This window comes from Poromitra crassiceps (genome assembly GCF_964638095.1).
Source record: "Poromitra crassiceps genome assembly, chromosome: 1".
Classification (NCBI taxonomy): domain Eukaryota; kingdom Metazoa; phylum Chordata; class Actinopteri; order Beryciformes; family Melamphaidae; genus Poromitra; species Poromitra crassiceps.
The window spans coordinates 24,677,986-24,701,462 of NC_139623.1; the positions used below are offsets into that span (position 1 = coordinate 24,677,986).

Consider the following 23,477-nt stretch of genomic DNA (forward strand, 5'->3'; position numbering starts at 1 on the left):
GTACTTGTTCTGAAGCAGGCAGTTCACCATGATATTAGACAGACTTGGCCACTCTGAGAGCTACGATTTTGACTTACAGTAGAGCGGGAAACTCCCCTGGCCAAGGTCCTAGATGAAGTCTCAGCCTATCGAACACACAAAATTGTGACAGGAGAAGGCAACCTCGTATTCCACTGTGAGATAACTTGAATACCAATGTGCACGACAGCAACAGTGTGTGGGAGGAATAATGGTGCAGGAGGTCAAGACTGGGTTTGAGAGCAATAAGGTCCGAATGCTGCATCAACAAGTCGTAACAGCGTAGCCTGAAAGTCGACACACCAGAAACCCTCTCACCCTTTACACATTTTACTCGTGTTGGCCCAAAGTTTCCTGATGGCTCATCATTCACACCTGCAGAGAATGACACTGTCTATCTATGCTACTAAGATGCAAGAGTGCTACATCTGGTTCTTCAGCAGGTATATCGGAAGCAGCGGCAAGCAGCCCGTGCCTGGACTAGGGGGCTCATAGTTAGCGAATGCTGTGCAGAAATATTTAAAGCATGATGGATGGCATTTGGCCTCACAAGCAAAGAGGTCTTTGCCTTTCGCCTGCCTATGAAGTCGGACTAGACCCATTTTATCGGCCCGTGATTCAATTTGCTCCCATGCATTTTCGTTGTTCTTATAAGATGAGAAGTATTCAGGTTTTTCAGTGTTGCGATGACCATCTTTGATCTCAACTTTTTCGCAACAAATGTACTCTGGTGTAAAGATGAATCTAGCAGAACCCCCTGAAGACAATTTACAGGGGGAGCGATGCCACAGTGAGGTTGATGGTTATGGTTCTGTATCATCTACCAGAAGATGAAGATTGCCTGTAAAGTGCTGATAACAGTTGCGGTGATACCCAACACTTTCCAGGTCATCGGGGAGAGTTGTAGGGATCTGCTCACACACTTATTGCATACGGTATGGGGACTCATGTGACTGGTGGAGACGTCAGTTCCAGATTGTATGAAGCTGTTGTAGTTTTTCTGTAGCAGTTCCTTTGATTTTAGTGAGGAGTGTAAAATGACCATGATCAGACATGATGGCACATGAAGGATGCATGTAGCTGGACAGCATTTTTGGGCTGCAGGACCTACACTCTGTTTTCTTTTGGGCATGCAGGCTTAATGTCTGCTTCCACCAAATCACCATTAACTTATAGGCACCCTGTTATGAAATCTGGACTTTTAAATCTGACTAGAAATATCGCACGGTCAGTTCTAGCTTGCGTGCCTTGTGTGCGCTAAGCGTAACCCCTTATTATCAGATAAGAGATGAACCCAGCTTCATCAATAAACTAGGTTCTAGCTAGATTTAATATGTTTACTAGCTCACTAGTAGTACTAACTAGCTACTAGCTCTCCACCCTGTAGTAGAATTGTGGCCTGTTACACATCTGTATTGTGATGTAGTGTGGTGTGTAGCTGAGTTAGCTTCTTACCTTGTTTTTTGGAGGTTCAATAGCCAGCAAAATACACAGTTGGCATCAGCGAAGGGGTTGAACTTTGCACTGAGGTATTTATTACATGAACAAAAAACGTATATCTTCATAATGGCAGCACTAATTTGCATAGTAGCACGCCACAGCTGCTCGTGCAATATACTGCTGCTATTTCTCATAACGTTTACCTTATTATTACTTTTCCTACGTATCTAATTATATACATATATATTATTTTTTATATATATAGTACATAGTATGTATTATATCTATATATGTATATATTTAAAATCTGCTGCTCCTGTAGTGAATGCTGCCACACTCCTCGCACTTTAATGCCGCCAGCTGTGAGCGAAACAAAATGGACTTTGAGTGGCTCTGTGTTGAGCGAAACATGCACTTTAAACTGTTTTCTCTGCTCTTACACCAGGTATTATGTTGTTTTTATGATGTCTCTAATTTATGTTTTTATATTGTTTTTCTTTCTTAGTACTCAGTTGTTTTTATGGTATTTTATGATTTATGATATCCTAGTTAATCTAGTTGATTTATCCACCAGGACCTTGAGTTCATATTTCGTTCCCTCTCATGTTTCATGTTTTGGAATGACAATAAATATCCTTGAACCTTGAACCTTGAACCACAGATACATGTGGCTACTTCAGGAATAGTTTTATTATGATCATTGACCCTCAAAACATGGGTCTAGACACCTTATTTGTTCAGTTATCTGCAATATTGGCTGAGATATAGTGAAAATATACTTTTTGCATAAAAATGATATGTGGGACATTTTCACAACTTTTTAACATAGCTCATCATTTTTTACACAATTTTTCCAATCTAGAAATGCTGATTAGAAGTATATTTCCGGGGGGTGCACGATACCCCCTCCTTCCTACTAGACTAGTATGTTTATGTGTCTTTGCTTTCATGATGACCCTCATGCTTTGTCCCTGTGTGTGTTGTCAGGGGCTGAACCGGATGGGGAAGGATGGTCAGGGGGGGCGTGACGGCGTGCAGAGGAAAGACTGGCACGACTACGACACCATCAAGAGAGACGCTGCTCGCTCCGGTCAGTCCAAACCATTGACAGTAAATATAATGGACCACCTTAGCTATATGTTTTTGACACGGCAAAATTAAGCTCATTTCCCGATATTGTTTGATTTCGTTTGATTGGATGAATTGATTTTCCTGTTGAATTGTGGGAAATCTGTTCAAGCCTGGAGCCGGGAAAACAGGAAGAGGCGTGAGCGTGGACGGGACTCGGGGGAGGGTTTCCTATAGCCACGGCATCCATCTTGTTCAAGTTTTTTCCTCACTAGCCATTAGCTTGGCTAACAAATGTTGCTAACGTTAGTTGCTATTGCTAGCCTTGCTCCATTGCTCTCACAGTGAATACAGTAGCCCGAAGAAAAACCAGAGTATTATTTCCTCCAGACCTCGCGCGGCATCACCAGCCTGCCGCTTGCATCTTCCTATCTTCCACAAAATCGAGGTAATCTTATTTTCTAACAATGCTAATTGCATAGCATGACATTAACGCTAGCTACATGTCCATTTGTCATTACATGAGGACGTTAGACTAGAGTAGCATAAGTTAACGTTATACAACGTTAAACAGTATTGCATGCTGCACAGATTCGGACGTAGACAGAAAACAAACGCAGTTCTGTTTACCTCTTTGAGATGAGGCAGACTCAAAGCATACTCATCTACCAGCTATAGCATTATCTAGCTAACCTTGGATCAACTATCAATCAATGAGGGGGAACAAGGGGGTTAAACTCCTCTGGATAGTTTATCCACCTCTGCATTTACAGTATTTACCAATCGCACGTAGTGTTGTGTAAGCAAACGTTAACGTTATCCAGTGATTAACAGTGTATTCGTTTCTTCCAGGGGTAGCCGCCGTCCCAGTGATGGGACACACAACAGAGGATCATGATTTGTGAAGATTAAAGCTATGATATTCTGTTCTCCTGAGATTATAATGCTAAACTACATGTTACTGCTGATCAGTTGTTTCAACATAGGATATTGCAATAACACACAAGCCAAATGCTGACATGAGAGATTTGATTTGAACAAGTTGTAGCTAGTATCTGCCAGTGACCGGAGAATATTGTTATATTTGCTTGTTTTAATGCTTTTGTCAATAAACATTGTCAACAAAGATAGCCTTGTTGTATATTATCATGTATCTGAATGTCGCAAATATGATCGCGCAGAACGATCCATTAGTTGTCTGGTCAGAGGCAGGTTGGATAAAATGATCAGATGTGATATAAAGATTGTTGATGTCGAGTGAACATGAACTACGAACCGAAGATTGGACCAGAGGACATGACGACGGAGAAACAACCGATCAGCAGTCTGCTTCAATCAACGAATGCTTTATATTTATTGAAATGAAATATGGTGATATCTGGTGGTCTGAAATTACTCTCTCTAGCTAGGCTAACTGGCTCATATTATGTCATATTATTGTAACGTCTGAATCAGCGTTTCATAACTTTATAATAGCCTAACGTTACTGTATAGCCTGGATGACGTTAGCTAATGCTACCATCCTTCCATTGGTGTATGCTGCCTTTAGCTTGTGGTATTATGGTACAGTAATATTGTCTAGCTAGACAGACAAGTTTATCTGAAATCAGGTTGACAAGATCCCTGCTGCTAGCTCGTCTGGCTTTCTGTGTCACAGAGTATCTAGCATGTTTACAGTATCTTAACAGACTGCATGTTGGAGAAAAATATAAGTTCCATGCCATTTCCTAATCAATAAGCTATATTTGCATACACATAATTATGCTAAGTTCCATGCCATTTCCTAATCAATAAGCTATATTTGCATACACATAATTATGCTATAAGTTAACATGACATCTGACACATAGATTCACCATAGATTCACCCATGACATTTCACACATATAGAATAGAGAGGACTTCTCCTTTTTGCTGAGACCTTGGTCAGGGCATCGAGTGCCATAACAACTGATAACTCTCTCAGTCAGACTGGAGCAGCGCACACACATTTAACCCCCCCTCCTCTCTTTGTTTCTCTCTGCCTACCTTTGCCTATAAAGCGTATGTCAAATTGTGACATCGCCGCTGAATATTTGACTCTGTACATTGATCAGAATTGTGTACATTGAGGTTCAGCCCTCTGACAATACATATATTGCAGAGAATGTTATGGTAAATAAATATACTTTTATGAAGACATCTTCCTAGACTCATGGCTTCAATTTATTTGGTTTAGATAAGCTGTTATATATACATTTAAGCGGATGTAGAATTTTATTCTCTATCACTGCATTACATGCTACACCATGCAAATATATTTCGATATAATTCAAACAATGGTTCCTTTCCCATACCATGGTGGGCTGGACTGTATGTATTGCTGTGGAAAAGGTTACATTTGATTGTTTCAAGTGTTACACGTTATATTTTTAACTGAGCTTTGCGGAATTACCTCAACACAATTGTGTATCAGCTTTAAATGTCCAATATATACAGCATTAAATAAACGACCAGCAGCATTCAAATGTGCAAAAAACGTTATATTTATTGAAACGTGGTGATCATGTCACAAGTCACATTAATAATAATAATAATAATAATTCATTTATTTTATATAGCGCTTTTTCCAGACCCAAAGACGCTTAACAGAGAACAAGAGACAAGCAACAGGGAACAGAAACAGACAACAGATACAGGTAACAGGCAACAGTTACAGGGAACAGATACAAATGACAGTGGCGGTTCAGGGCAAGGTAGTATGGAGAAACAGAGGGGGGGAAGATAACAGGAGGGAGGAAGAGGGGGGGGATGGGGGGGCGGAGGGTGATGGTTTGGAGGAGGTGGTCAGGGGTAGGGGAGGTTGTAAGCTTGGGAGAACAGGTAGGTTTTAAGTCGGGTTTTGAAAGTGGGGAGTGAGGGAGAGTCTCGGACGGTCTGGGGGAGGGAGTTCCAAAGTCGGGGTGCGGCACGGGAGAAAGCACGGTCACCGAAGGTTTTGAGTCTGGATGGGGGGATGATGAGGGTGGCAGTAGAAGAGGAACGGAGTGTACGGGAGGGGCGATGGGGGATGAGGAGGTCAGTCAGGTAGGGGGGGGCTAGGCTGTGGAGGGCTTTGAAGGTGAGGAGGAGTAATTTGAAGTCGATGCGTTGCTTAATGGGGAGCCAGTGGAGAGAGTGGAGGACAGGGGTGATGTGATCACGGGACCGGGTGTGAGTGAGCAGGCGAGCAGCTGAGTTCTGGACCATCTGGAGTCTATGGAGGGAACGGGAGGTGATGCCAGTGAGGAGGGAGTTGCAATTAGTCCAGGCGGGAGGAGATGAAGGCATGGATGAGGGATTGAGCAGCAGGGGGGGAGAGGCAGTGTCTGACTTTGGCGATGTTACGGAGATGAAAATATGAAGTTTTGACAACGGAGCTGACATGGGGATCGAAGGAGAGGGTGGGGTCCAGGATGAAACCAAGGTTGCGTGCCAGGGGGGAGGGGGTGATGGTGGAGTCGTCAATGGTGAGGGTGATGGGTCCGGTTTTATTGAGGGTGGATTTGGTGCCAATGAGGAGGAGTTCAGTTTTATCGCTATTGAGTTGGAGGAAGTTGTGGGTTAGCCAGGTTTTTATTGCGGATATGCAGTTTTCGATGTGGGTGAGGGGTGGGTTCTGGAGGGATTTGGTGGTGATGTAGAGCTGAGTGTCGTCGGCGTAGCAGTGGAAGTCCAGGTTGAATTGACGGATGATGAGACCAAGGGGGAGTATATAACAGAGGAAGAGCAGGGGCCGAGGACTGAGCCCTGGGGGACCCCCTGCAAAACAGAGGAGAGGGTGGAGGAATGACCGGAGAGGGAGATGAATTGTTGTCTGTCGGTGAGGTATGAGGTGAGCCAGTCCAGTGCGGTGCCCTCAACACCCAGTTGGCGCAGCCTTTGGAGGAGGATGGAGTGGTTCACAGTGTCAAAGGCTGCGCTCAGATCGAGTAGAACTAGGATGCTGAGGGCACCGGAGTCAGCGGAGGTGAGGAGGTCATTGATGACTTTGGAGAGGGCGGTTTCGGTGCTGTGGTAGGGACGGAAGCCAGACTGTAAGGGTTCGTAGAGGTTGTGGGAGTGAAGGTGGGAGTGAAGTTGGGTGGCGACGATGCGCTCGAGGGTTTTGGAGAGGAAAGGTAGGTTGGAGATGGGGCGGTAGTTGAAGAGGTTAGCAGGGTCGAGGGTGGGTTTTTTGAGGATGGGGGTGACAGCGGCGAGTTTGTAGACAGAGGGGACGTGACCTTGGGAGAGTGACTGATTGAAAAGGGCAGTGAGGTGGGGGATGAGGGCGGGGAGGCAGGCCTTGGTCAGGGGGGTGGGGAGGGGGTCGAGGGAGCAGGTGGTAGACTTGGAGGCGGTGATAATGTCGGTGATGAGGGAGGAGTCAACAGGGGAGAAGGCAGCGAAGGAGGGGGGAGGGGGGAGGTCAGGGGGAGGGAAGGTGATAGTGGGGGGAGGAGGGGCAGAGGGGTTGGCGATGGAGGCAGTCAGGGAGGAGTGGATTCTGGAGATTACATACATACATACATTACATAACGATATAGCGTTAGGTGTTCTTTTGATCAACAGACCTCATAATGGGGATCTATACTGTTACGTGTGTCTACTAACATCATTAAAATATCATAAAGGTAACGCTGTTTCTGCATGGTATTTTACTTTTAATCTCTGGCTACGTTGCTAGCTAGCTAGCCGCAGATCAGCTCTGAAGCCCCAACTTGTATGGTCGCTGCCCGTCCACTAAAACCCGATTTCGATATAGCGTTTAGGTGTTCTTTTGATCAACAGACCTCATAACGGGGATCTATACTGTTACGTGTGTCTACTAACATCATTAAAATATCATAAAGGTAACGCTGTTTCTGGTATTTTACTTTTAATCTCTGGCTACGTTGCTAGCTAGCTAGCCGCAGATCAGCTCTGAAGCCCCAACTTGTATGGTCACTGCCCGTCCACTAAAACCCGATTTCGATATAGCGTTTAGGTGTTCTTTTGATCAACAGACCTCATAACGGGGATCTATACTGTTACGTGTGTCTACTAACATCATTAAAATATCATAAAGGTAACGCTGTTTCTGGTATTTTACTTTTAATCTCTGGCTACGTTGCTAGCTAGCTAGCTAGCTAGCCTGCCTTGGCAACTGGTTGGGATCATCTGGTTTCCTGTGGCTGGTGTCAATCAAGGAAAATCCCGCCCCCAAAGTTATAATTTTTATCGGCTCTTTTACTCGAAATGGGACCATAATTTAGAAAACGGAGCCCAGGAGAGCATGAAAAAGACTTGAAATTGTTTATTCAGACCATAAGCTCATTCGGAAAATGTTTATTTAAGACACAGAACGAGAGAGAAGTCGGCTCATTTTTAAATTGGAGCCAATGTACGTGTCGTCACTTCCGGACCTGACGTGCGCCCCCCTGCGGACTTTCGAATTAATGGAATTCCAGGACGGGCCTCATACATTCCCCAATTCTGTTGCCCACTGGTCCAAACCCTGTGTAGCCCCTCCCTCCCCCGCGAAATACTGACCAGAACCCTGAGTCATATTCAGCACACATAGCAACACACCTTTCTCACTCACAGACATACACACACTGAACGATGTAATGTTACGCAACTAAGGATGTTCATCAATAATCGATAATTGATAATTGATCGTTGAGGAATTAATTCGATCACGTGTTTTGTTTTGTTTTCGGACTAGGTTTGGGTGGAATTCGTTCCTCCTCGCCCCACTCCATTGCACAGCTGACTAACGTGAGGTGGAGCTTCATATAGTCTCTAGTTTTCTGGCTGGGCGGGGGCCTTTGTACCAACAAAACATTTTAAACATGGGGAATTCACCCCGGCATGCGCCGGGGACACAAACAAACGCACCTGAGGCTGTTATAACTATGACACTTCGTACACTTCTCTCCTAATTTTCAACAAAGTGTGAGTAATGGTAGCCTACACGTGTTTAAGTGAATTCAAGTCGTTTTATTTGTTTATAACGTTATGAACTATGAAGTAGTAGCAGCAGTCAGCATGGACTCAGCGCTAGTGTCTGATATTCTTACTACACAGCGGCATCGCCATTATAGCTGGCCGAGAACGCTTAACGTTATTACCAGACCAGAGTAAAATATATATATATATATATATATATATATTATTATTATTATTACTATGCTATTGATAATAAATATTTATGTAGTGAAGCCCGTCTGGCCAGACAGCAGCAATGTGACCAACATCGGGGGGAAACTAGAGTGGGGGCTGTGTTTTCCGTTCATGGAGGGGGACCTTGTAGCTGCTGTAATGTTGTTTTGGCCGATAACGTTAGCTGCTTGCTAATGGATTTACCACCTTGTCAGAAACTACACTAATAACATTACCGTCTTGTGTGAAGTAATGCAACAGTCGCAAATATGCCTAACGTTACTACCGTTATGCCTATGGTCATGGAACATTGTTTGACTGACTGCAGTTAGCTGGAGTTAGACTGCCGATTATAATGTTAGCTTGATGCTAAACGCGGCTAACGCTAACTAATAGGGGTCCGCTCGCTATAGCCTATATAGATTACCACCAGCTCGACTAATAACGTTACCGTCGTCTTGTGTGGAGTAATGCAACAGTCGCAAATATACCTAACGCTAATGTTACTATGCTTATGGTCATGGAACATTGTTTGGCTGACTGCAGTTAGCTGCGGTGACACTGCCTAATATTATAACGTTAGCTTGATGCTATACGCGGCTAACTAATAGATTTATAGTTTTACATTTATAGAAATTGCCACCCAGCCCCACTAATAATGTTACCATCTTGTGTTGATAATGAATGCAACAGTCGTAAATATGCCTAACGTAACTTTGCTTATGGAACATTGTGTGACTGTTTATTTGGGCCCGTCCAGCTCACATCAATGCCAGGCATTAGACTGCCCCGGAGGAGCAGGCTCTGACTGCTGTTAGCTGGAGTGAGACTGCACATTATAACATTAGCTTGATAATCGTGGCTAACTAATATTGATTTACAGTTTTACATTTATAGAAATTACCACCCAGCTCCACTAATAACGTTACCGTCTTGTGTGGATAATGAATGTAACAGTCGTAAATATGCCTAACATTACTGTTATGCTTATGGAACATTGTTTGACTGTTCAGTTTGGTCAACTGCAGGCATTAGACGGTACCGTATAATACGGGGAAGCAGGGTAGTTGCTAACGTGAATATCCTTAATCATTTCCCCAAAACACAACCAAACATGCCACAATAACGTCTGATAATTCATCCAGAATCCTTCCTGGGTATCCCGAGGCTGATCTGACCGATAAATTGTCCAGGTTGCCATTTTCAAGTGACTTTTATGAGTATGGTGCCCACGCCACAGCTCTGCCTGCAGCTCTGCCTGCAGTTACTCTAACGGCAAAAGGACCTTTAAGTTATCCTTTATTTATCCCCATGGGGAAATTAATTATCTGCATTTGACCCATCCTCTACTAGGAACCTTCCTAGAACTAGGATCAGTGGGCAGCCGCAGTGCAGCGCCCGGGGACCAACTCCAGTTGTTTTGCCATTGTCTTGGTCAGAGGCACTGACAGGAGTATTAACCCTAACAACGCCCTGAAGGGGCGCCGCCGGCGGGGTCCCTTCGCCGGAAAATAAATTGACCTTTTTTGGACGTATTTTTGCCATATTTAGAGGGTGTTTGAAGTTACATCCCCCCTCAGATTCAATGGGCATGACCCTCTGCATCCATTGTTCTCCCCCTTTTTAAATCCTTATTTATCTAAGAAAGACCTACCTGTAATTTCTTCTTCTCCTCTCTTCACCAGTACAGTCTTCACCACACCAATGATGTCCTGTAAAAACAACACAACAAAACATATTCTGTTCAACAAATGCACCCACTGTGAAATCTTATTTTGATAAACAATATGATCTCTGTAGGGTAAGATTGTACCATTCATTTGGAAGATTATTGGTTGTCATCATTTACCTTGGATTTCAAGCAGGTTCTCCGATAGTTGAATTGAGCATGGTCATGTCTTCTATCTTGTGTTACTAAAGTGACACACAAGACAATAAGAGGTCAATTGTGTGGAGACACAAAAACAAACAAAATACTGTTAAAAATGTTTACCTTTTATCTTTATCTTTGGCTTTGGCTCATCCTCTCTCATTCTCTTTGTGAATCTTGTAATCTTTATATCTTTGTCACTTGTCATCTTTATATCTTTATCTTTGTCACTTGTAATCTTCATAATCATATCTTTATTTTTGTCACTTGTCATCTTTATATCTTTATCACTTGTAATCTTCATAATCATATCTTTATCTTTGTCACTTGTAATCTTCATATCTTTATCTTTGTTCATTCTTCACTAGAATCCAAAACAGGCGGCAAAAAAGGCACAGAGCACTGTCCTTCTTTTCACTGTACACAAGCCAGGACCTGTTGATCTTTTCTCCATTTTTCATGTTGATGTAATAGTGACTGCTTGTGAATCTGCGCCCTTCTTGATTTGGGGGAAATATTCTGTCCTTCACCTGAACTGGTCCTCTCTGCACTATTGAGCAGCGCTCTTTGTCTGACAGCTGTTTTGGCCAGAGTGCTGGATCATCTTCAATAATACAAGTTGAAGTGCTACTCACTGGTTCTGGTTCGCTAACGTTAGCAGCTCCGTCCAGCTCCTCCTCGCTAATTACGTCAGCAGCAGTGGCAGCGTCTTGCTCCCGCTTATCACTAGGCGCAGCGGCAGCCTTGAAATAGGCTGTTAGCTTAGGCAGTTTTGCAATTAAGTTTTCCTTCACCTCTTTCTTTTTCCTTTTTGAATCACCGCTGGGGTACATTCGTTTCATGTTTACTATTCGTTTGAGTTCTGTTCCTGTTTACTTCCTACACATGGAGGAGTGAAGTGATCATTGGTTGGTAGACGTGCCAGGGGCCCTCCTTCCCCCGTCACACCAGCCAATCCGGCAGTAAATTCATGGAATAGTCCAACTAGTGCAGGGACTGAGGGGGGGGGGCCCGGCCCGAGACAGCCATGATTCATGAATTTGACGTTCTCATGCAATTTTAGCACGGACTCGGGAGATACTAAAAAATAAATGCTCTGGTCTGCGAGGCCCTCTAGTGGACGAGGCTCCAGGCGACTGCCTGTTCGGCCTGGTTCATTATCCGCCTCTGCCCACGCTCATGTAATCTGTCAGTCAGATGCGGGATCCGACAACAATGAAACGGGTGCGTAATTTTTCCATACCGCATGTATCGCCTATCTATTAACATGGGCGAGAGTCGATGCGGCAGTTTTACTGGATCCGCAACGCAGCCGTAACACATCTGGTGTACATTGCCTGTAACTCAGGTTCACATATCTCCCCTGATTCTCGGGAGGGGCAAACCTGGGATAAATCGGCGAAAAACTGTAATCTGAGCAATTCGTGGGACGGTTGGTGTTCATGAACTGTATATGTTTAATTTAACTGTGCGTGTGTGTGTGTGTGTGTGTGTGTGTGTGCATGTGCGTGCATGTGTGTGTTCCATGCAGGTAATGGCGAGCAGGGCAAGGCGTTCCCTCTGTCAGAAGCAGACCGGGTGGACCAGGCCTACAGGGAGAACGGCTTCAACATTTATGTCAGCGACCGCATCTCCCTCAACCGCTCACTCCCCGACATCCGACATCCAAAGTGAGTCAGTTGTGTGTGTGTGTGTGTGTGTGTGTGTGCACTGCATAATTTAGTGCATTAAACAAGGGGATACAACTTGATTGAGTAAAAAAATAAGTGACTGAGTAAAAAAAACAAAAAACAACAACAAACGATACGAATCAATATTCATTCGATATTGTGACAATATTGTAGGGATGTAGGGCTGTACCAAACGACAAATTTCTTCTCGATTAATATAACGAGGATTGCTGACAGATTAATGTCTAAACTGGAGTAATATGCAGTTAAGATCATCACTGGCAAATAAATGTTTTCATTAGTGTGGGGCAAGGAAAGTTATTGAAATGATTTAACTTACATTAATTTAAGGGCAGGGATGCAAAGTCATGGGTAGTGAAAAAGGTGACAGATACTAGCCTGGTAAACCAGCCCGTCACGTGAACTCACATTTCATTTGGTTCTGTGTGAGGGTCTGGCCCCAAAGCCAGTGGGGGGGTTTAGCAGAAGCTGCAGAGCGGAAGAGCCAATCAGTGACTGTGCTGTGCATGCGGCGCCAAGGGCGGGGTGCCTGGCGTGCCTGAAAATAACACCCCTGTAGCACTGAGGCAGGGGGCTGGGGTGGGTCGGCCCAAGCGATGCCCAGCTTAGCTGCGGCCCTGGACATCACCCCGCTAAACTGCTTCTGGTAGGGCTCATTCTCCTCCTAATGACCTCCCTCCTCCGCAATAGTGGTGACGGTGGTAGCACCTTCCCACTCTTCCCCGCCGGAAACCTCCTCCTGGCGGGTTTCCTCCTGGGGGGTATTGACCAGGGGGTCGTACATAGGGAACTCACCCCGCTCTAAGAATGGAGGCATGGGCTCATTGCCCCACCTAAACTCAGGCTGCTCAGACTGGCCCTGAAGGCCCTGAGCAGCAGGTACTTCACCCACGACAGGGTGGTCGCGGACCCAACGGACGCGCTCCTCTCGGGAGGCGTACCGCTGGGAGGAATGTCCTCCTCAACAAAGAGCGTAGCTCTATGTCGCAGCACTGCTAACTTGAAGGTAGCACAGAGGCTGCAAGAGCGTGGGTTTAACAGCGCCCGTGCAGCGTTGTCGTGCCCAAGGCAGAACACGCAGCTAGCCTTGCACACGGCGCAACCCCTCGCTGACTCTCCCTTCTCCATGCTCATAGCACAAGAACAACGAGCTGACCAGCACCAAGCTCCCGCAGGCTGTACCCGGCTAGCGGGAGTACCGTAAGAAAGCTAGGAACTAGCGTGCAGAAGCTATGCAGTAAGCCACCCGGAGGCTAGCGAACATGCACGTGCAACGGTAACGAAGCGGTTGATACCCTGATCCGAAGGGAAGGCAGCACAAGTAAGAAATGAGAGCGGCAACGCACTCGAGCTCAGATTCAAACGTTACCCCAGCCGGGGTGAACGCAGCCAGCTACATGGCGGTAGCCTAAGCAGAATGGGCTAACACACAATAAGGCAAGATGCTATTCGCACGGATGCAAGCTAGCTATCTAGTTAATAACTGAGAGCGGCAACACAAGATCATTTTTGGAGCAAAAATAATATTCTTCCAGTGGCTGCGTGTGCAGCGAAGATGGCACTAGAGTGAGAGCTTGAGTTTGAAACAAAGTAAAACTAGTATGTTGGTATTAAGTTGATGACAGTAGCTGATAGTCACTCCCCCTGTCTATACGACAGCTACTGTCACCAGTACAGTAGTGGAGTGGTTTTTATTTATTTATTCATCAAACCTTTTACTGACAAACTAACTGAAGCTGCAGAGCGGAAGAGCCAATCAGTGACTGTGCTGTGATTGACAGCACAAGTTGGCCAATCAGGAACGCTACTACCAGTGCACTAACAAAACAATAATGGCCGCCTCCTTGCCTGATCGTCTCGAGGAGTAATGTCAGCGTTTGTCTAGTTTAAACAGCCATAAAGTGCAGTTATTGCAGAAATAGACTCAATAACAACAATTATACAAGTACAGGAGTATCGCCGCAACCGCGGAGTTTCTCGGCTTTTGTTTTTGCCATTCTCCCGAGTGGATTTGGGTTTGACTGGATCCGACCCTGATTGGCTGAAGGAGTTGTCTGTCAAGGCAACTACGCCCGCCCATGCTCCTGCCTCTGCTAAGGACTGGGTGAAGAGTTGGGGCCAGACCGTCATGCACCTAGTGCACTTAAAGGTGCACTATTTCTGCATAAGCACCTGCAGCTCTCTCCTTATTTTACTGACTTTCTCACTAATCACATGGCTGTTTACATGCTTTTCTGAACGGCTAGTTATTAGCATAGATAGCTGTTAGCGATCATGGATGTTCTCTTTCTCCCTCTCGGTAAGATGTTATGTTTGTGAACCTTGCTGCGCATAACATTACTTATTTGTGGGAATGCATTGGATAAGTCTCCTGCTAGTGTTGATGCCCAGTGTGATGGCAGAGAAACATGTGTTTGCTGCGTCGCGTGTAACGTTAGTTAGAGGAGGCACACACACACAAAAAGACGTAAAAAAGAATTATAATCTCACCCTTTTGCGGTTATGTAATCGCACGTGCTGACATCACAATTGCGATTGCGATTAGATTCATCTTGCAGCACTAATAGAAATCTCTATATTCGATGCGCAGTGGCCATTAACTTTACAGATGTGTAAACCGTGTGCCACGGAGCGCTGAGAGGCTATGGCTTTTCATAGCATTTAGTTTCAGCCGTGTGCCGCGGAGCGCTGAGAGGCTATGGCTTTTCATACCGTTTAGTTCCAGCCAAACACTGCAGCAGCTCATTTCGCTGATTAACACTGGGCTCTGTGGCTTGTAGTTGGAATTAATATCTGCAGACTATTGGCACTTCATGTCACACCTGCAGACTATTGGCACTTCATCGCACACTTGCAGATTCTTGGCACTTCATGGCACACTTGCAGACTATTGGCACTTCATCGCACACCTGCAGACTATTGGCACTTCATGGCACACCTGCAGACTATTGGCACTTCATCGCACACCTGCAGATTCTTGGCACTTCATGGCACACTTGCAGACTATTGGCACTTCATGGCACACTTGCAGACTATTGGCACTTCATGCCACACCTGCAGACTATTGGCACTTAATGGCACACTTGCAGACTATTGGCACTTCATGGCACACCTGCAGACTATTGGCACTTCATCGCACACCTGCAGATTCTTGGCACTTCATGGCACACTTGCAGACTATTGGCACTTCATGGCACACTTGCAGACTATTGGCACTTCATGCCACACCTGCAGACTATTGGCACTTCATTGCACACCTGCAGACTATTGGCACTTCATCGCACACCTGCAGACTTCTGGCACTTCATGCCACACCTGCAGACTATTGGCACTTCACGGCACACCTGCAGACTCTTGGCACTTCATGGCACACGGTTGCTTTCATGCTTTGGAAAATGTAGCTGTTGACCCAGAGGTGGCTGGTGTAAATCCCAGGACTGGCTTGGAAGAGAGATAGGGCAGAGTGAGAGTGTGTTTGCATCAGTGTGTGTATGTGAGCTTTAGAGATGAGACGATTAGCAGTTTAATGATGAATCCTGATACAATTCCTGACAGTACTACCATTTCAAATTGTAATTATAGCTGCTGCGCAGCAATGGGTCGTGGCCGGGCAAGTCTCAAGGCTTTGAGCTAGAGGTCTTCGGGTATGCCCGACCCCCCGAATACCCGAGGTTCCGACCCGGACCCGGCCGGGTCTGGGTCCATTCAAAAGAAGTGCCAAACCGCTTGACCAAACCCTTAGAAAAGTCATAGCACACCTGTCCTCAATAAGCCCCATGTTTTGAGTTCGGGCATGTCTATGTGGCGCAGAAATTGTGGGGGTTATTACGCGCCAAAAAAGTGGCTGCTGCGCAGCAATGGGTCGTGGCTGGGCAAGTCTCAAGGCTTTAAGCTATTAGGACATCACAACTGCTCGAGTGACATCAGTGATGGCATCACAATTGCTTGACTGACTGATGACATCACAAATACAACCTAATTGCCATAGGTAATTAAGGTAATTAGGCTATACACGGGGCCAGAATTCAACGTTTTGATGCACTGTGGGCTCAATTTTTGACCGATCGAAAATCTGTTTTGATACTTTTGTGTAGAACAGTCTAACGATGCAGATGCTGAAGTTTGGTGTCGTTTGAAGAAAAAATGTGGGAGGAGTAGGGTTTAATTCGTTTTTGCAGTTTTTGCAGTTTTGCGGTCTTTAGACTTCATAATTGGCCATAGGTTGCATTGTACAAAAGTTTCCCCTCATTTAGGCGCACATTTCGGTGAAAGTTGCAAAGCCGTAGCACGTATGCCTGATTTATTTTAAGTTTTAAACTTTAGACGGTCGCTGTAGTGCCACCGTTAGTACTATTGGCCCCAAATTTGTGTCAAAGACGTTTGGCATGGGACTGGACCTTTGTGCAAAGTTTGGTTAGTTTTCATCCATGGGAAGTCGAACTTCCCGGGAGGAAGAAAAATAATAAAGGCAAATACAATAAGTGGCCCTGCCGCTTCGCTGGCCCGGCCACTAATAAAGGCAAATACAATAAGTGGCCCTGCCGCTTCGCTGGCCCGGCCACTAATTATCATCATTAAAACTGTGTTTGATTACAGCGCTTTAAAAAACACGGTGAATACTGTCCGTCATCAACCAAAGATAGCAACAGTCTCCCAGACGGGTCTGAGTTTTCTATATAAAACTTGGTTATACTTAAATAATACTTAAACTTCACTACTTTTCCATGTGCCTAAGACTTTTGCACAGTACAGTATGTTATAACACTTTATTTCCCCTGGTTGGATCTGTCCCAACTCACACAGCAATTACCAAGGTCATCGATGTCCCCCTCTGAGCATCACGTGTGAGAAAACTGATAATGGACATGTGATGTGTCCCCCTCTGAGCACGACGTGTGAGAAAAGTGATGATGGACGTGTGCTGTGTCCCCCTGTTACAAATTCTCCACGTCAACCATGATCCGTCGGCTGACATTCAAGCCATATACGGCCCTCTGGGTCCACCTGGGCTCCGGGCCGCTTCTGGACGACACTTCTCTGATGACATCATCACCGCAAGATGACATCACAATGCCATCTGTGACATCATGAGTGTTAGATGAGTTATGACATCACCAGTGATGTCATAACTGCCCAGGCTGGCACAGGCTATAAGTAGGACCAGTTCAATAGCTAGTAGGGATGGGGCCGATCCGATCCAATATCGGTATTGGGTGCCGATATTGGCACTAATTCACGGATCGGGTCGGAATCGGATTTTTGTTTTTCTTTTTGTTTGTTTTTTTGTTTTTTTGTTGCAATTCCAGCGCTGGCCGTAATTTGCCCATGTATAATAGTATCCTTCTTTGCCTTGTATATTTTCTTAATTTTGTAAGGTATATTTAAAAAAAAAATCTTTGTATTGGCCAAATATACTAACTGTATAAACAAGAAACATATTGGTATCGACATAATATCGGTATCGGCAGATATCCAAATTCAGGTATCGGAATCGGATCGGAAGTGAAAAAATGTGGATTGGTGCATCCCTAATAGCTAGAGACGTTCTAGTTCTCCTAATCATGCCACGATCACAGAGTCCCATGCAACGTAGTGATCCTGGAGATGAAGCCTATAGCAGTCCCCAAGATACCCCCAGTCCACTTCTGATCCCGGATGGGGCCATTGGAGTTACTCAGAGATTAGACCGTGTCTTGGCAGACACACCTGCGACATCGCGAGCTGCGAGACTTGAGCCAGCTTTATACCTGAGGAATCCTGTACCAGACTCTGGGTCCTTCAAGCCCGCACAAGAATCCAAACCAGGGTCTGGGTCCTTCACCCGGAACTCTACAATACCCCCTCCGATCACGACGTGTGAGACAACTGATGATGGACGTGTGCTGTGTCCCCCTCTGAGCATGACTTGTGAGAAAACTGATGATGGAGGTGTGCTGTGTTGTACTGGAGCCGCTTCCAGTCTGACTGCACTGGGACTGTGGGATTTTCTCAGGTGGTTTTACACTGGCTGTGTGTGAGAAGATTGTATGTCACGGAAGCTACCTTACATGTGAAAAGACTCCCGCACACTGTCTACACTTCCAATTTAAAACATTTTATTGGAGAGTTACAATGTTTGGGTTCCATGGCCCCTCCTAGGCACCCGTATGCGAAGAGCCTGCTTACCTGAAGCGAAGCTACTTTAAGGTCTAGTTTTACAGGCTACCAGTCATCGTCCTAAATCATCATGAAGGTGAGCTACAGCAAAGATACCCTGGAGAGGAATACAGTTTGGGCAGTTAAATCAAGATATGAGGGGGAAAAGTTACATACAGTACTTGCTACTTGTTGCTTATTTTTCCTTTTCTTCAAGTTATATAATAATTATACTTAATCAGTTTGATGACAATTGATTAATCTAATAGTTTCAGCATTAGTCCAGAAGGACAAAGCAGGGCTTAAAATTTGGCGCAGAATTGCGAGAATCGCGAATATTTTTGTCAATTCCCGCAGATTTGTAATTTATAATGCGGGAGAAGTCACGCAATTGTTTGTGCGCCGATGTCTATTATGTTAAGCCGACGGTGCGGAACCAACGTTGCAATACGGCCGAGTGGTCCGACAGATTTGGCGACGGACTGTTTTGCTGAACGTACTGTAGCTTCACTCGGCAAGCAGCAAATCGCTTCTTGTGACCAAATATCCCCGCATTCAAAGAACTTCATACTCCCAGAGCTGGCATAATCCATATAAAAAAAAACTCATGTTTTACCCGAAATGAAACGTCCACATTTTGTGTCGGTCAGAGACTCCATAAAGAGCCGCTAATGTTACGGTGGCTAACGGGAGCTAACGTTAAATTGCAGGGTCAGTCCCTCTATAAACCATACTATCTGTGTCCTTTCACTTTTGATTGAAAAATGCTTCTACTTGATTAAAGAAAACGTAATGTAATATTTGATGCAATACATAAAAACATCAGTCAACATCACATAATAATGTCTTTTCTTTAATCAGGTGGGAACATTTTCAATAAAGTGGAACGACACAGATAATGGTTTATAGTGGGACAGACAACAGCTTTGCCAGTAACATGCCAGGGCAGATGTAACCAAATCTAACTGACATCACTATTGTGAACACAAAACGAACACTTCTGATATAATATGACGAGTGTTTTAGTAGTGTATCACTCAATACAAAAAATAAAGACTTTGATAGAACCGAAAGCCTATGACTGCTTAGTCTGCAGATAAAACACAATGACAAAAGCCATAGTAATTTAGACTCAGGTGTGCATAAACTACAGGTGAACTTCCTTTTTTAAATACAAAATTGTGAAATTATTATCGCTTATTATCGAACAGGAGAAGCTGATATTTGTCTGTTGTAGTATCGGCAGAAAAACATCCCCCCCATAGTCTATAGATCCCCCCCAAAATCTATAAATCCTCCCTATCTGAAGAACATAAGGGGGGAATTCCCCCCCAGTTTGCAAAGTGAATTTTAAGCCCTGGACAAAGTGAATAACCAGACTCTGCACATATCTGCAAACTTCTAGTATGTTCAAAATGAAACCCAACCATGCTAACATAGATATTAACAAGTGCATTGCTGTAGCGTTGATTTGGAGGCATGGAGGAGATCTCCATGGAACTGAACATGATACCGTGGAAAAATGATGAGTCATACAGTATACAGTGTCTGGACCACTCTCTGCCCTCGTATGACTATTTAAAGTACAAAACACCTAAAATAAAAAGACCTGTGATACTATAGCCGATCAGCCGACCTGATGTGTCACAGAACAGCCTTGAGCGCTTTCTCTCTGCTTGACGAGAGCCTTTCTCTGACTTGTGACCCTCTGTCTCTTTCATGTGGGAAGCTGCAGCTTTGAAGGTTTTCTCTCTGAAGGTCTCCCTGGGAAAACACTTCTTGATTCTCTTTTGTTTTTCCATATTTAGAAAGCTCCTGCATCCGGTGACCTTATAAAGCGAGAGCCATCAAATGAATCCCTCATTCTGCATCCGTCCTGCCAGCTATCCTCCACCAACAATAGCCACCGCCTACCATACTGTCTCAAACATTGCAGATGGAGTTGAATAGTCACACAGCTCTTCTCTTTGAAATCAGTATCATGATAGTCATAGAAGGATCGTGTTATAGGCTGAGCTAGTGTTATAGGGTGTAACTAGGGTTGGGTATCGTTAGTTTTTTTCGATACCGGTGCTAAATCGATACTTTTAAAACAGTACTGGTGCTTAAACGGTGCCTGAACCGATACTTTTTTAAAGCACAAAACAGACAACCTTAAAGAACATAATATATTGTTTTATTGCTAAGACAAATTTCAATGTGAAATTGAACATTATACTGTTTAAAGTGCCTTTTGAGCTGGTATTGTCTGCAAACTCCAGGATAAGGTTAGTCTAGAGTTACTCCAGCATCTTTTTTATTGCCAACACTAAACAATAACACAAAAACTTGGTCACAGCTCTGTGGATTTCCTCCACCTTCTCTTTGGGCAATTTATTAATTTTTTTAATGGCGTCACTGTTGGTGGCAGTGGTAACAGTGTTAAATATTTTGTTTATATTTTGTTTTGTAGGGTATAAACTTAAACTTATATATAAACTGCATCTCTGAACGTTGCTATGTAAAGTTAATGGCATTGTTGTTTAGCCTATAGACATCACAGTTTATTTATACTCATGCACGCGGCTTTTTCTCATCATAGACCAGATTTGCAACGTTACTACTACATTACATTACGTCATTTGGCAGACGCTTTTATCCAAAGTGACTTACATTAACACATTTTTGTCAGCAATAGAGCAATCAACTATGCAACACAGTCTATGACAACTACAACATCTGAAGGAACAGTGGTACAAGTTTAGTTTAGGTTATTATTATTATTTTTTTAAAGAAAGAGAGAGAAAGAAGTTAGATCAAGAAGGGCCCAGATGGAGCCTGAAAAGGTGTGTCTTTAGTCTTTTCCGAAAGATCGGCAGCTGTCCTGACCGAAGGTGGAAGCTCGTTCCACCATTGAGGTGCCAGGGACGAGAGGAGTCGAGATCGGGATGAGCGACTTTTGATCCCCCGTAGCGAAGGAGTGGCGAGGCGTCCTGCACTGGTGGAGGAGCGAAGGGAGCGCTGAGAGGTTTGGAACCTGACCATAGATTGCAGGTACAGGGGAGCTGACTGGTGTACTGCCCTGTAGGCCAGTACCAGTGTCTTGAATTTGATGTGTGTCGAGATGGGAAGCCAGTGGAGGTCCTGGAAGAGGGGAGTGACATGCGATAATTTGGGTTGGTTGAATACCAGACGGGCTGCAGCGTTCTGAATGAGCTGAAGTGGTTGGATGTCGGTGGCAGGTAGGCCGGCCAGGAGCACGTTGCAGTAGTCCAGGCGAGAGATGATAAGTGATTGGACCAAATGGTAAATGGTAAATGGACTGCATTTATATAGCGCTTTTATCCAAAGCGCTTTACAATGTGCCTACATTCACCCATTCACACACTGAAGCCGGCCAGCTGCCACGCAGGGTGCTGCACAGCCATCGGGAGCAATTTGGGTTTCAGTGTCTTGCCCAAGGACACTTCGACATGCGGACTGGAGGAGCTGGGGATCGAACCACCGACCTTCTGGTTAGAGGACGACGCGCTCTACCTCCTGAGCCACAGCCGTGCCACAGCCACAGCCTGGACCAGGAGTTGAGTCGCTTCTCTTGTGAGAAAGGGACGGAAATTGCAGATGTTGTAGAGGAAGAACCTACAGGAGCGTGCTGTCGCAGCTATGTTGGCTGAGCAAGACAGCTGGTTGTCAAGGATCACCCCAAGGTTCTTCGCTGTTTGGGAGGGAAGTACAGTGGTATTGTCAATGGAGATGGAGAGATCAGCGAGAGGGCAGTCTTTCCCTGGGAGGAAGAGTAGCTCTGTCTTACCAAGGTTGAGCTTGAGGTGGTGGGCAGACATCCAGTCGCCAATGTCTTTGAGGCATGCAAAGATGCGAGCCTCGATTTGAGTGTCGGACGGGGGGAAGGAAAGGAAAAGCTGGGTGTCATCAGCATAGCAGTGATAAGAAAAGCCATGAGATGAGATCACATGGGCAAGAGATCTGATATAGAGAAGGAAAAGTAAGGGGACCAGGACTGAGCCCTGGGGGACAGCGGTGGTAAGAGGGCAGGATCTGGAGAGGGATCCTCTCCATAAGACCTGGTATGAGTGGTTCGAGAGATAGGAAGCAAACCAGGAGTGTGCAGACCCTGAAATGCCGAGGTCAGACAGAGTGGAAAGAAGGATTTGGTGGTTGACTGTGTCGAAGGCAGCAGACAGGTCAAGGAGGACAAGGACAGAGGAGAGGGATGAGGCCTTAGCAGTGTGAAGGGCCTCTGTGACTGCAAGAAGAGCTGTCTCAGTGGAGTGAGAAGCCTTGAAACCGGACTGCAGAGGGTCCAGGAGGTCATTCTGGGAGAGATAGCGAGAAAGTTGTTCGGACGCTGCTCGTTCTACTACTACTAACCATGCTATCCTCATCATCACCATCGGTGTTGTCAGGGATAATCATCACTGTCTCCCCATCTCTGCCCCCACTGGTGCTGCTCCCGGCTGTTGACTCACTGGCACTGTGAGCAGACATGCTTGGCTTTGGGTCGTGCAAGAAATCAAACACAGTGCAACTATCGGCCTTCAATTATCCCGTGTGTAGTCAGATGCTTCATCAAATAGGACGTGTTCCCCCCTTTACATGCAATTGTTTTCGAACACTTATTGCATGTGCCCATGTATTCATCCTTCTGTGTAAAATACAGCCACACTTTAGAGCGTTTAGCTTGAACCATTTTACACACATTTTAAGCTAGCTTGCAAACTTTTCTCTCACTCAAATTACGTCACCCGATGCCATCTGAACCATTGAGATGTCTGAACGCAACTGAATAGGATGGCCGCGGGCAGATTTATATCAAAGTATAGGAACTACTTTTCCTTCCAACTTCTTCCTGTGCACCATAGCTTGTGTAAGGCAAGGGCAGTGGGCACACAGGGACACAGATAGGAAATGAAATAGGCTATTGTTTGGAGCCATTTCACTCTTAACCAACAATGAAGCAATTAGTGATGGAACATTCTGTTGCCTGCAGGCTGCAACAGTGGAGCACTAGGTTAATTTTTTTTACCGATGGTTAACCGATTAAGGGTCTCGGTTAGTCGAAAGTAAAATTAACCGAAAATCCACATCCCTATTATATATATATATATATATATA

The 23,477-nt window shown here is 45.0% G+C and overlaps 1 protein-coding gene across 1 annotated transcript in view; it reads left to right on the forward strand.

The window, feature by feature from the left end:
* Positions 1-23,477, forward strand: part of galnt10 (UDP-N-acetyl-alpha-D-galactosamine:polypeptide N-acetylgalactosaminyltransferase 10 (GalNAc-T10)) — a 538,666-nt gene that overhangs the window by 141,947 nt on the left and 373,242 nt on the right. Inside the window, exons 2-3 of the mRNA XM_083647820.1 lie at positions 2,446-2,548; positions 12,071-12,209. Of these exons, the coding sequence (XP_083503946.1) occupies positions 2,446-2,548; positions 12,071-12,209 (242 nt within the window). The remainder of the gene's footprint in view (positions 1-2,445; positions 2,549-12,070; positions 12,210-23,477) is intronic.